The 13858-nt window shown below is 44.5% G+C and overlaps 1 protein-coding gene across 4 annotated transcripts in view; it reads left to right on the top strand.

Moving 5' to 3' along the window:
• The window catches only part of LOC139563074 (zinc finger homeobox protein 3-like), a 193827-nt gene extending 180361 nt beyond the window's left edge, over positions 1-13466 (top strand). For all 4 annotated transcript variants that reach the window (XM_071381352.1, XM_071381350.1, XM_071381351.1 and 1 more), the window contains 2 exons: positions 20-5584; positions 6764-13466. In XM_071381352.1, coding sequence (XP_071237453.1) covers positions 20-5584; positions 6764-8493 — 7295 coding nt within the window. In that variant the 3' untranslated portion in view covers positions 8494-13466. The remainder of the gene's footprint in view (positions 1-19; positions 5585-6763) is intronic.
• The last annotated feature ends 392 nt before the right edge of the window (positions 13467-13858 follow it).

The raw sequence follows: 13858 nt of genomic DNA, 5'->3' as shown, positions 1-13858 counted from the left end.
TCTCTTTATTTATTGACAGAACCATCAGATGCTGAGCCTGAGAAAGGGGTCTCACTGCCTACAGAAATAGCTGAAGCTCGCAAGTCACATCTGGAGGATCAGCAGTCTGGAAGGGAAGACACAGAATTCCTGTGTTGGAAGAAAGGCTGTAACCAGGTCTTCAAGTCCTCCAACTCCCTCCAGGTGCACTTCAACGAGGTTCACAACAAAAGGCCTCAGCTGCCTGTCTCAGACCGGCATGTCTACAAGTACCGCTGCAACCAGTGCAGCCTGGCCTTCAAGACTGTGGAGAAACTGCAGCTGCACTCACAGTACCACGTCATCAGAGCAGCCACCATGTGCTGCCTCTGTCAATGCAGCTTCAGGACCCTGCAGGCCTTGAAGAAACATTTGGAGACCAGCCACCTAGAGTTGAGTGAGGCTGACATCCAACAGCTCTACGGAGGCTTACTGATGAATGGAGACCTTATGGTCATGGGAGATCCATCACTTGGAGAGGACCACGGAGGACTGGGAGAAGATGACAAAGAGGGAGATGACAGTGACCAAGAGGAGAAGCAAAGCCCAACAGGCAGCGACTCTGGCTCATTGCTAGAAGATTTTGGATCAGAGCCTAAGCGTGCCCTGCCATTCAGGAAAGGTCCTAACTTTACCATGGAGAAGTTCCTGGACCCATCTCGTCCTTTCAAGTGCACGGTGTGCAAAGAGTCATTCACACAGAAGAACATCCTTCTGGTTCACTACAACTCTGTCTCACACCTGCACAAGGTCAAGCGGGCCCTACAGGAGTCCACCACTGGTCAACCAGAGCCCACCAGCAGCCCTGACAACAAACCATTCAAGTGCAACACTTGCAACGTGGCTTACAGCCAGAGCTCTACTCTAGAGATCCACATGCGCTCTGTCCTCCACCAGACCAAGGCCCGAGCAGCCAAGCTTGAAGCAGCAGGAGGAAACACCAGCTCCAGCAGTGGCTCTGGATTAAGTGGCGGTGGATCCTCCATCAGCACTTCAACTCCAAGCCCGAGCCCAGCTACTAACTCAACAACCAGCTCCAGCAACCACAGCTCTTCTGGGGCTCAGACTACACAGAGTATTCTTGGAGGCAACCACATGAGCCAGTCTCACAGCATTGAAAGCCTTGGGAACTCCTCGATGACTTGTCATCCGTCACCGTCTGAAAACCATGAATCGAAAAAGAAGAAATTTGCAGACATGCTCTCTGCAAGGGGGCAGCAGCAGCAACAGCAGCAGCAGCAGCTTCAACAGCAACAGCAACAGCAGTTGGCTCAGGCCCAAGCCCAAGCCCAGGCCCAGCTCCAACAAGAGCTCCAGCAGCAAGCTGCCCTCATCCAGTCCCAGCTCTTCAACCCAGCACTTCTGCAGCACTTCCCCATGACAACTGATGCTCTTCACTCACTGCAGCAACAGCAGCTGCTCTTCCCTTTCTATATCCCTGGAGCAGAATTCCAACTGAACCCAGAGATGAACCTCAACAGTTCTGCACTTGGCCTGTCAAGCTCCACTGCCAACTCTCTGTTGGAGGACCTGAAGAACTCTGCCCAGCAGGCTCAGGCTCAGAGCTGCCTGCAACAGCAGCTGATGCACCACCACCTTCAGCAGCAGCACCAACAGCAGCAGGCCCAAGCCCATTCTCAGGCCCAGGGCCAGATGGCTTTGCTTCAGCAGAGTGCCAATCTCCTTCACCAGGCTGAGAAAAAGCAGAAGGCCGCTGCCGCCCACAATGAGAAGCAAGAGAGAGAAAGGGAAATACAAAGAGAAAAAGACCTAAGAGAGAAAATTGAGGAACATGTCACAAAAGACAGCTCTGACAACAAGTCAAACGAAAAAAAGGACATGCAACAGACTGCAATGAACTCCAACCACGATCCTGGCTTTCCTCCACCAAGGATTGCGTCAGATGCTCGTGGAAATGCCACTAAAGCTCTTCTGGAGAACTTTGGGTTTGAGCTAGTGATTCAATACAATGAAAACAAGCAGAAAGCTCAGAAGAAGCCAGCTGGGCCTGGACCAGCTGGAACAAGCACGCCTGGTGGGATCACGAGAGTGGTGGACCCCATCGAGGGATTGCAGAAGCTGGAATGTGAGGCCTGTGGAAAACTATTTTCAAACATACTGATTCTGAAGAGTCATCAAGAGCACATCCATCAGGCCTTCTTCCCATTCCGCTCCCTGGAGAGATTTGCCAAGGAATACAGAGAGCAGTATGACAAACTGTATCCACTCAGACCCCAGACACCAGAGGCTGCTCCTCCTGCTCCTCCACCTCCTCCTCCTCCTCCTCCTCCACCTCCACCCCCTCCGCAGAGAGCCCCAACACCAAATATTCCTGTCTCTGCTCCATCCATCACACCGCCAACTGTGTCGACCCCACAGCCTCCTGTTCAAATGGCTCAAATTCCCATGCCAATGGATATGCCCCTCTTCTCACCACTCATGATGCAGTCAATGTCTCTACAGTCCATGCCCTCTCAAATGCAATCCCAGATGTCATCTGTGGAGTCACAATCACTGGCTAACGATCTGGCCCAGCTTTACCAACAGCAGCTTACACCAGCCATGCTACAGCAGCAGCAGAATAAGAGGCCCCGGACACGTATCACTGATGACCAGCTTAGGGTCCTTCGGCAGTACTTTGACATCAACAACTCCCCCAATGAGGATCAGATTAAAGAGATGGCAGATAAGTCAGGGCTGCCCCAGAAAGTCATCAAACACTGGTTCCGCAACACCCTCTTCAAAGAGCGCCAGCGCAACAAAGACTCACCCTACAACTTCAACAACCCACCCATTACCACTCTGGAGGATACCAAAATTGACTCTAAACCCCCTTCCCCTGAGCCTCAAAGACAGGAGTGTTATGGGAGTAAAAGATCCTCAAGAACAAGGTTTACAGACTACCAATTGAGGGTGCTTCAGGACTTTTTTGATGCTAACGCCTACCCCAAAGATGATGAATTTGAACAGCTCTCCAACCTTCTGAGCCTCCCCACACGTGTCATTGTGGTGTGGTTCCAAAATGCTCGTCAGAAGGCACGCAAGAATTATGAAAACCAGGGCGATGGAAGCAAAGATGGTGAACGAAGAGAGCTGTCCAATGACCGTTACATTCGCACCACCAACCTGAACTACCAGTGCAAGAAATGCAGTCTGGTTTTCCAGCGTATATTTGACCTCATAAAGCACCAAAAGAAGCTGTGTTACAAAGATGAAGACGATGACGGGCAATACGACAGCCAAAACGAGGACTCTATGGATCTTTCTCATGAATACTACACCCCCTCTGGGTCCTCCTGTCACACCCCTATGCCTTCCTCCTCAAGCCTCTGCCCTCTCCCTCCCTCCACCTCAGCTTTCTCCCACCTCTCATCCTCTGAGAAGGAGGAAGCCTCACCAGCTAACACATCAAACTCTTATGATGAGAAGCCCAAACATTTGGCTGAAATGTCCACAGACACACGTGAGCACCAGACCACCATCAAACAGGAGACTGTGCATCAGCCCCAATCTGAGACTCAACATCAGAGAAGAGAAGCACGAGATGAGAAGCCACAAACAGCCCCAAAGACAAACAAGCATTCTTCTCCTTCCCTCTCTCAGCAGCAACGTGACTGTGGTCCCTCAGTCTCTCAGACAAGCCAGGCTGAGAGAGCTTCTCAGAGCTCCCACATGGGCCTCAACCCTCACATGAGCAATGCATCACAGCAACAGCTGGCGCAGCAAATGATCCAATACCAGTGTGAGCAGTGCAAGCTTGGCTTCCCATCCTTTGAGCACTGGCAGGAGCACCAGCAACTCCATTTCCTCTCTGTGCAAAACCAATTCATCCACCCTCAGTTCTTGGACCGCCCAATGGATATGCCCTTCATGTTGTTTGATCCAAGCAATCCCCTGTTGGCCAGTCAACTCCTCTCTGGGGCTATGCCACAGATCCCAAGCAGCTCTGCCACCTCTCCATCAACACCCACCTCCAACATGAACTCCCTGAAGAGGAAGTTGGAGGAGAAAGCAGGCACTAGCCCAGGAGAGAATGACAGCACCAACAGTGGGGAGGAGCCACAAAGAGACAAGCGCCTCAGGACTACCATCACACCTGAGCAGCTGGAGATCCTCTATCAGAAATACCTATTGGACTCAAACCCTACTCGTAAAATGCTTGACCACATTGCTCATGAGGTGGGACTGAAGAAGAGGGTAGTGCAAGTTTGGTTCCAAAATACCAGAGCCAGGGAAAGGAAGGGACAGTTTCGGGCTGTAGGGCCTGCTCAAGCTCACCGGCGATGCCCTTTTTGTCGTGCTCTCTTCAAGGCGAAAACTGCACTAGAGGCACATATCCGTTCCCGCCATTGGCATGAAGCCAAACGTGCCGGTTACAACCTAGCTCTCTCTGGCATGTTCACTGAGGAAGGGATGCAAATGAAGATGGATCCTCTGGATATCTCCAGCTATTCCCAGCTTGCCCCTTCTAACAATGATGGACAATGCTCCTCTCTGTCACCAGTGAGCAAAAACATGGACTTGTCTCCCAGGGCCCTTTTGAGCCCTTCATCCATTAAAGTTGAAGGAGGAATGGAGGACTTTGAGAGTCCATCTATGTCCTCTGTCAACCTTAGCTTTGACCAGAACAAACTTGATAATGACGACTGTTCTTCAGTGAATACGGCCATCACAGATACCACCACTGGTGATGAGGCCAATGCTGACAATGACAGTGCTGATCAAAAGCATGGTCAAAATAGTGGTGATTACCTGTCTAAGTCTGTGGGTACAGCCCCCTCTCTTGAAAATGACGACCAGATGTCATCAGGGCTGGTGAGCCCTGCGACAAGCTATTATGCTAGAGACTATGAAAATGAGAATATAATTGACTACAGTGAGACCTCCAGTCTGGCTGATCCCTGCTCACCAAGCCCCGGTGCTTCCGGCAGCAGGAGCATCGACAGTGGAGACCGTCCTGGCCAAAAGCGTTTCCGAACTCAGATGACTAACCTCCAGCTGAAGCTACTCAAGTCCTGCTTCAATGACTACAGGACACCTACCATGCTGGAGTGTGAGGTACTTGGCAATGACATCGGACTTCCAAAGAGGGTGGTTCAGGTGTGGTTCCAGAATGCTCGCGCCAAGGAGAAAAAGGCCAAGCTCAGTATGGCTAAGCACTTCGGGATCAACCACACATCCTACGAGGGGCCGAAGACGGAGTGCACTTTGTGCAGTATCAAGTACAGTGCCCGTCTCTCCGTGCGAGATCACATCTTCTCTGCGCAACACATCACCAAGGTAAAGGACACCATTGGGAGCCAACTGGACAAGGAGAAGGAGTACTTTGACCCAGCCACTGTCCGCCAGCTGATGGCCCAGCAGGAGATGGATCGCATCAAGAAAGCCAATGAGGTCCTGGGACTGGCACAGCAGCAAGCCATGCAGCAGCAGGGGATCTTTGATAGCCCTGCCCTGCAGGCCCTGAACCTTCAGTCTGCCTATTCAAATCTGCAAGGGATGCCCCCTGGACTTCTGCCAGGTGTCGGAAGCACCTCCCTACCTGGCTTTAACTCATCAAACTCAGGTATGTCATCGCTCAGACGTCACATAGATCACTGTTTCATCAGTGTTTTCTTAAACCGATGAAGCACTCTTGGATCAAATGTAATATTTTGTAATATCCACAATTGAAAAGAAGTGCTGTACCAGTCTGAGTGTCTCATTCAAGTAAAACCATTAACTAGGTATTAACTGGGAAAACTAGTAAGCACTCTGGATTAAATAGGGCGCTGAATTTCTCCTACATTTTCCAGTAGGCAACGTTTCGACCTTCTTCAGATTAAATAACCTTGTCATCAATCAATCTGTCATCTGGAAATATTCACATTGGAATACATACTGTACATGTAATACAATATAACAGTGTGAGGGCACCTTCCGTTTTAATCTGGATTTGCCAGGCAACTGTAAGCATGTTATTTTTTACATCACGTTGTATTTCATAATGAGTCATGCATTCTAGTAAAAGTCCTTCATTCCGTTCATTTGACAGTGTTGGCCTGCGTTATTGGAGAGACGCTACTACAACAAACAAATACAATATAAAATCAGAATGAGCATCTCCAGACATCTGCTGTCAACTTCATGAGCTACTTGAACTGTTACCATTCATTTAGAGAACATTAAAAAAAAGTCCTCAAATGAATAATAATAGCTCACTTCCTTCTCAAACCTCTTTGACCTTGGGAACATTAGCAGTACTTGACCTTATTATCATTTAAATTACGTTTTGATTAAGATTTCCTAAGTTTGTTTAAAGGTCAGTGTCATACTTTATTTGTAAAGAAACCATTTGCACATGTTTGAAGTAGTAGACACTAGAGTCTTTATCATCTTAAGATGTAACTAACTCCTCAGTTTGTCTGTTGTTTTCTTTATTATTGCCCAGCTGCTTCTTGATTGATCAACTCTAGTAAATATTGTGATTGAGATCTCTTCTTATGGGCCTTCCTGGAAAGGCTGAGTTTCTGATTGGCTAACGTTGAATCATCAAAAGCAATCTAATGAATTACCTCTGGTGAAAAACATTTCTCTTCAATAAAGTAATCAGTTATTAATGCACTAAGCTCCGATAATTAGTGCGTACAGTAGCTCTCTAGAACACCTTACTTAGAAAAACACATACATGCATCTATGAATAACTAATGTCTTGAATCCCCCTCTAACTCTGAATTATCCCATTTCTCTGTTTCATCTTCTCTAGCTTTAACTCCTCCCAAACCTCCAAACCTCCTGAACATGCCTGGCGCCAGTGTTCCTTCACCCAGCCTCCCTACGTCTGGATTACCCAACAAGCCTCCCTCCTCCTCCTCCTCCTTGGCATCACCCAGCCCAGCACAGGCCAACACATCTGTCGCCCACTCCAGCCCTACTTCCACCTCCACCACCACAACAACCCAGTCAGGCTCCCGGCCTGAACACCCCAAAGAGCGTAATGCTGAGAGGTCAAGAGAGAAGGAGAAGCCCCACCACAAGGAGAAGACAGAGAAGCCCTCAACGCCATCCTCCACAGGGGGCACCCCAGCACCATCCACCTCTGCTGCCAGCGCCAAGAAAGAAAAACAAGACGCAGCTGTGCCCGCCACCTCCATGCCCACGCCGGGTATGGAGTATGTGGTGGACCCTGCCCAGCTCCAGGCCCTGCAGGCTGCCTTGGCATCGGACCCTACAGCTCTACTGACTAGTCAGTTCCTGCCCTACTTCATGCCTGGATTTTCCCCGTATTACGCCCCGCAGATACCTGGGACTCTCCAAGGCGGCTATCTGCAGCCAATGTACGGCATGGAAAGTATGTTCCCCTACAACCCAACATTGTCCCAAGCGCTGATGGGCCTGTCCCCAGGGTCCCTGCTTCAGCACTACCAGCAATATCAGCAGAGCCTGCAGGAGGCGCTACAGCAGCAGCAGCAGCAGCTTCAGCAGATCCAGCAACCCAAAGCGAGCCAAACTCCAGTACCCCCTCAACCCTCGGGGGACCGTAAAGAATCTGCCAAAGATCCAGCGAAAACAGAGGAGCAGAAAGGCAACCCCCACAGAGAGATCTCTTCCTCCTCCTCCTCCTCTCACAATAACCTACCCTCCAAGCAGAACGAGATGGATGGCAAAGTCGCAGACCCCCTTCTAGACCAGTACATCGTCCCCAAGGTGCAGTACAGGCTGGCGTGTCGCAAATGTCAAGCAGTCTTCAGCAAGGAAGAAGCGGCCGTCAATCACCTGAAGTCTATCTGCTTTTTCGGTCAGTCTGTGGCAAACTTGCAAGAGGTGTTGCTGCGTGTCCCCAGTGGCGCAGGTGCAGGGGTGGGCAGCCTCTACGACTGCCTGGCCTGCGACACCACGTTGGATGGGGACAAAGCGCTTCGTCAACACCTGGATTCGGCTTTGCACAAACACAGAACAATCAAGCGATCAGCCAGAAATGCCAAAGAGCACGCTACTAGTTTATTACCTCACTCTTCAGCCTGCTTCCCCGATCCTAACACCGCATCTACCTCGCAGTCTGCCACTCATCTCATCAGCACCCCCCCTCCCCCGCCAACGACATCAGCCACCATGCCGTCCTCCTCTGTCTCTTCATCCTTGTGCTCCTCCTCTGCCACCCCACTCAACACCACAGCTGCCGGCAAACCCTGGCCCCAGGCCCCTTTCTCCAGAGCTTTAGCTGGGAAGCCCAATGCCACTCCTTCTACTTCTTCTTCTTTTCCTCCAGTATCCTCACCTTCAACGGTTACCTCAAGTTCATTGAGCACCTCAGGAGTTCAGACCTCGATACCAACAGACGTCTTTACCGACGAGTCTGACTCTGACAGCAGTCAGAAGTCAGCAGACAGGCTGGGCAGGACGGCGGAGGTGCCGCAACAGCCCGGCTGTCTCAAAGACAGTAGTAGTTGTAGTAGTAATCTTGCTAGTGTAGGAACGGACTCCATCAGATTGTAAAAGAGCTTTCGGTGATGGACAATATTTAAAAAACGCAAAAGACAAAAAAAAACACAAATGGGAAACAAACAAAAAAGCAGCGATGTTAAAATACGTTTAAAAGTATACAAAACAATTTCAGAAAAAGATGTGTAAAGACTAACTGCAATTCCAAAGCTTGTAACCAAAAATGTAAATGTTAGTGGATTGTTTTCCCATATCAACATGCTGGTTTTCGTTTCTTTCAACTGAAATATATACATTTATATGTATAAGAATAGAAAGATCACTGCAGTTAAGTTTTGGGTAATGATAGAGGAATGCTGTATAGCAATGGACTGCCTCAAAGTTGTTAAATGGCCCAAGAACCCTTTTGACAAAGTCAACAAGCTGTCCCTTGTTTGTGTAATTATTTCCACTTAATAGCACAGTCACAAAAAGCCAGTATGTACTGTATGGGAGAATAGTCTAACAGTTTTCTGCTATCAAAGCATTCAAATACCAATGGCTTGCAAAAGTAAAAAGAATAATGTAATGTCTATTTTATTCTCAGGTCAACAGCTCACAGACGTTTTTCTGTTACAGAATTTCATTGTTTTACACCTTTTGTTCCGAACAGGAGAAACATATATATATTTTTTCTCCCAGAAATTGATTTTAATGACAGAAAGTTTTAAAATGAGTGAAAATATCATAAAGACATAGCTTTCTGGACATTTAAAAGGGTAGCTGATCTGCTGATTTTAAACATTTGAAATACTCTTAAAGTGGGAAAATTTGCAATCCGGAGAGCATTGGAGACATGTTGATGGGGGATAAAAAAGATTTTTTTGATAAAAACAACTTTCTGTATTTATGATAGATATGAACATTTTTGGTGTTAAGTAGATTGTTGCATTGGAAATGAATTTAAACAGTATGGTAGATTGAAAAAAAACTTTGTACATTTAGCTTTTGTATCGTCCAACTTTAAGGCGCTTCATTTGATGTTGTCTTGGTCATTCCGATAGACTAGATTATGGAGCAGTAACTTATCTGAACTTTATTTCTGTCTTATTCTCGGCTTCTTGGCTAACGTTCACCCAACTGCCACTCTCCCACTAGGCAGGGTTCTCTCTTTCAAAATGTTTTTTCTCTCTGTTTTGGTTGGTATGGTACTAACCAAAAAAGAAAAAAAGACCTGGGGTGAAATGTTAAACAATATTTACTTTTATTTCTGTTACCTTTGTGCACTTAACATTGTCTGACTCATAATTCTCACTTTACTTGTTCCTCTCTCACCTCACTTTGTTTTTCTCCTCCACTGCATTTGTAGATATGGAGATAGTTACTCCTCTTCGGCACTACAAATCAAGCCTTTTGTTCTTCATGTAGTGTGGCTACAGTCTTTTTTCGGCTTTATTTTCATTTAGACTTTACGTTGTTGTTGTCATAGATGAAGAAAATGAAAAAATAATAATAATAATAATTATCACGCTTTAAAACAAAAAGAAAATCCAAAGACTAAACACTTTCACCATTGGTGCATAAAGATGAGAAAAGAGGCTTCTTTATACTTGAGAATTTGTTGCTGTTTTTAGAGGAAAGAAAACAAAGTTTTAAAATAAATGAGTACGCATCAGAGTTGCCGTTTTTGCTTCATTGCAAGCAGACAGGTGGCTTTTTTACGTAAAATACCAAGAATACCAAAAACCAAAAAAGGAACCTTGTCCTTGCATTGTGGAGTAGCAGCGTTACAGAGCCATTGCAGTTGTAAGATAGAGGTTATAAGTCTTTGTTTTAACTTTTCTGTTACTCACAAAAAGTCATTTTTTTTTAAAGAAAATGTATAAGGTCTGGTCTTCAAGGACATACGTTTTGCTGCTAATGTAGAATTTTGAAAAAAGAATACCTAGCTAGATGCATGCTCGTTTTGCTTTTTGGCTAAGCTTTAACTAAAACAACAATAAACCATTTTCCTGCCTCTGCGACATCTTTTTTTTCTTCATCTTGCAAAAACGGAACTTTGAAGACTGTGAATATATGTTCCAAAGGACATTTTTGACGATTTTCTTTTTGAACAAACCAATGTTTAAAGCCAATGATATATAACATTAGTAAAGAACAGTGCATTCCAAATATCACATCAAAGTTTTCTCCTTTTTTTTCTTAAGCAAGGACTGATTTAATTTTAATCATTTGAATTATTATTGTATTTTTTTCTCATTTCTAAGGTGACTGTAAGCTGTTGTGTAAAGTTAGCATTCTGTTTGCTAAACAAAATTACCTAGATCTGTCATTTTGTGTCTGGCATGGAAAGTTGATAAGAACCCCTCCTTCCAGTTAAGTTTGTTACTCACTTGATCAGCAAGTAATAGTGGTTACCAATACATGTACATGATACATCTGGTACTGACGTGTCTCCTAGGTTACATCATCATGCCTCTCAACTTGCAAGTCTCAGAAGGAAATAATGGCTGTTTTGATAAGTCTGGAGTGCCGGCCCAACTTTCTGGCACATCCAGTTGTGACTTGGCCCAGGTGTCTGCAGGGCATTAAACCATTTTCACGCACGATGTTGATTACAGGTTTCTAAGGGACGTCTTCATTCCAAAGCGTTTTAATTCTGGAAAAAACAGGAGTTTTTTTGAAGATGTCCCTTGTGTTCAGATACTGTAGTTAAGAGGTATGTCATGCCTTCATGTCCAAAGAGGTCACTCGCTCCATCTTATAGCAGTGGAAATGGATGTGCTTAATTATCCACACTCTCTCATAGATTAACAACCTTTATTTAATTCCTTTACACCAAAACCAAGGTATATTTAAATTTGTGAATAACTGGTTTTCGGCCACTGTATAGCAAGTGTATTTGCCATAATTCATACAAAGCTGCAATCTAGGAAGTGTGTTAAAAGTGTTACGTCTTGCAGAGCAATGTGATTTGGTGTTAATACTTCCTTACGCATGCTGTTGAAATTCGGTTGATTTGGTCTGCAAGCTTGCCACTCCTCTAGTCCTGTTCTCTAGAATATTGTTCATATGATTATTTTTGAGAATTCTAATGTTGTACAGTTTATTCTTGAATGCGTTTGCTTTATTTTGGTTTTCAGATGTCAGACATGTACTATTATTTTCTTATAACTATTTTATGTTATTTTAGTTTCTGTATATTACTTTTCCTCATATAAATTAACACTAGCTTTAATTTCAATTGCTGAATTAAAAAATATCTTTATTCTATGACCTGGCCACTTTATGGTGTAATAATGTTCTTATATTTGTTTGTCTTTTTTGACACTGTTTGATCTCTTATTTCTGAAGTGTAATCTTTGTTTTGGGCTCTTTTGTGGAAGACGGTCCTGGTCTTCTTCACAACAGATTCAGCCAGCATGGACTGTGTGTGTGAGTTTGTATGTGTGCGTGTGAGTGTGTTTCATAAGAGCCAGCATCAGTTTTGAGTTTTTATAAATTTTATTTTATACTGTACCTTTATTTACGCACCAAAACGTACTGAACCGAAAGCTGGATTATGAATAAAGTGGTGAAGTTTTAGAAAATTTGAATTTTAAAAGTAACAATAATCAAAAAGAGGAGAACGATGATACCGAAGCACTGAGCAGTTTTTATTTTGATTGAATATATGAATGTGGCCAAAGCTTTATGCAGTTAAAAACAAAAATAAAAATTACAATTTGTGCCCCAGATAAGTGTATATTTTATTGTGGCACAAAACAATAGATAACTGAGATCCTTTCACTCATATTGGGATACTTGATTTTCATGGACAATTACAAAGAAAGAAAAATACAAGGTTTTGCTGTAGAGGTCATCTTTTGCCCACTGTGAAAATGAACATGTATACAGATATAGATATATTTAAAACAAGACATCAACTTTTTTGTTTGAAATGATAAAGAAGGAATGAAAAGAAGAAATGAACTCTGGGAAACTTTGGAGATCTTGCTGAGAGGACAGGGGAGGCTGTGGGCAAACTGGGCATGGGAGCCAAAGGCAGGCTCAAGGCGGCTTTAATATCACAACCATATTTGCTTACATCTCTGAGATGGGAATGGACTCTGGAACCAGTGGACATGTGTGACACAGAGAGGAAAGACATTAGATAAAGAAGCTGAACTATAGTGGCTCCAGCTGCTTCCTTGTTGCTCTGTCTGTCTCTCTTCTCCAGCTCTGCCTCTGCTTCTGCTCTTTTACGGACATGTTTCCGCACTTCTGGACGGGATGGACAGAGATGCTTGCTTCATTTCCCCCGGTTCATGTTGTTGCTACCTGTTTCATTTCCTCCTGCTTGTCTCACTGATGGACAAGTATAAGCTCTCCAGTCAGACGGCGGCTCGCCCCTCTCTCTGTTCATCACACCAACCAAAAAGAGAAATGAGCCAGAGAGAAAGGGGAAGGGTTTTCTAGGCTGTCATTCCTAAAGAGGCAGTTACACACAAAAAAGCGAATCAACCAAAATTAACAACCAAACTAACAAACAACCAAACAAAACCGTTTGCTCCAACTTCAAAGATGAACTGTTACTTGGAGCTCTCTCTGTTCCTTTTGTGACTCCTGGTGCCACAAAGTTTTTTTTAATGCATTTTCTTTTTCTTTTTGTTTTCTTGAATTATTCCTCCTCCGAGCCTCACAAGCATGGCTCCGTGGCTCCAGGCAGCCCACTGAGGGTAGAAAAAACAGCCTTGCAATGTACAAAAAAGAGCAAGTTAAACCAAAAATGTTGTTCTTGATGTCTTTTCTATACTGTAGTCTTGTTAGCTTTTTTGTTACTGTAATTATATGATGAAGATTTCCAAACTGTACCAAATTACATGGAAACTAACATACATAAAACCACATGGAACTTCAGACTTTTAAAGAAACTTTTGTCACAAAAACCTTGTTGTCCTAGTTAAGTTGATTGTAGATGGTAATTGAATATACTCCTTTGAAAATATTTCATCAAGTATGTTTCTTGCTCATTGTGATACATTAAAAAAGGATGAGCATAAAATGCATTACTTGTGTGTCTGGTCCTTGTGTGTTTTGTTTGAATTCGGTTGTATTGTATGAATGAAAAGTGCAGATGAGTGCAAAAGTCGAGTCTTACATACAGAGAGAGAATGTTGAACACTGAATAGCAGTTTGTACATTTAGCTCAAATCAGAATGCCTTTCCTGCCATGAATGATTTGTATACGTTGATACTACTATAGCTGCACTCTCCAACCATGAACATTTGATCCTTTATGCTTTCTTCTGTATTTACAGTGTAGAGTTGAAATACAGTAACCTTACACAGCCATAGCTTAGCAGTATTCTCCATAATATCTATTATTATCAAACATTATCCTTCACATTTGTATCTTATTAAGGGTAATAATGATCTTAAAACATAATTTGCATCGTCA

The sequence above is a fragment of the Salvelinus alpinus genome, chromosome 33 (assembly GCF_045679555.1).
Source record: "Salvelinus alpinus chromosome 33, SLU_Salpinus.1, whole genome shotgun sequence".
Taxonomy (NCBI): domain Eukaryota; kingdom Metazoa; phylum Chordata; class Actinopteri; order Salmoniformes; family Salmonidae; genus Salvelinus; species Salvelinus alpinus.
Note: the sequence above shows the minus strand (reverse complement) of the source record. Positions and strands in the feature narration are given on the sequence as shown.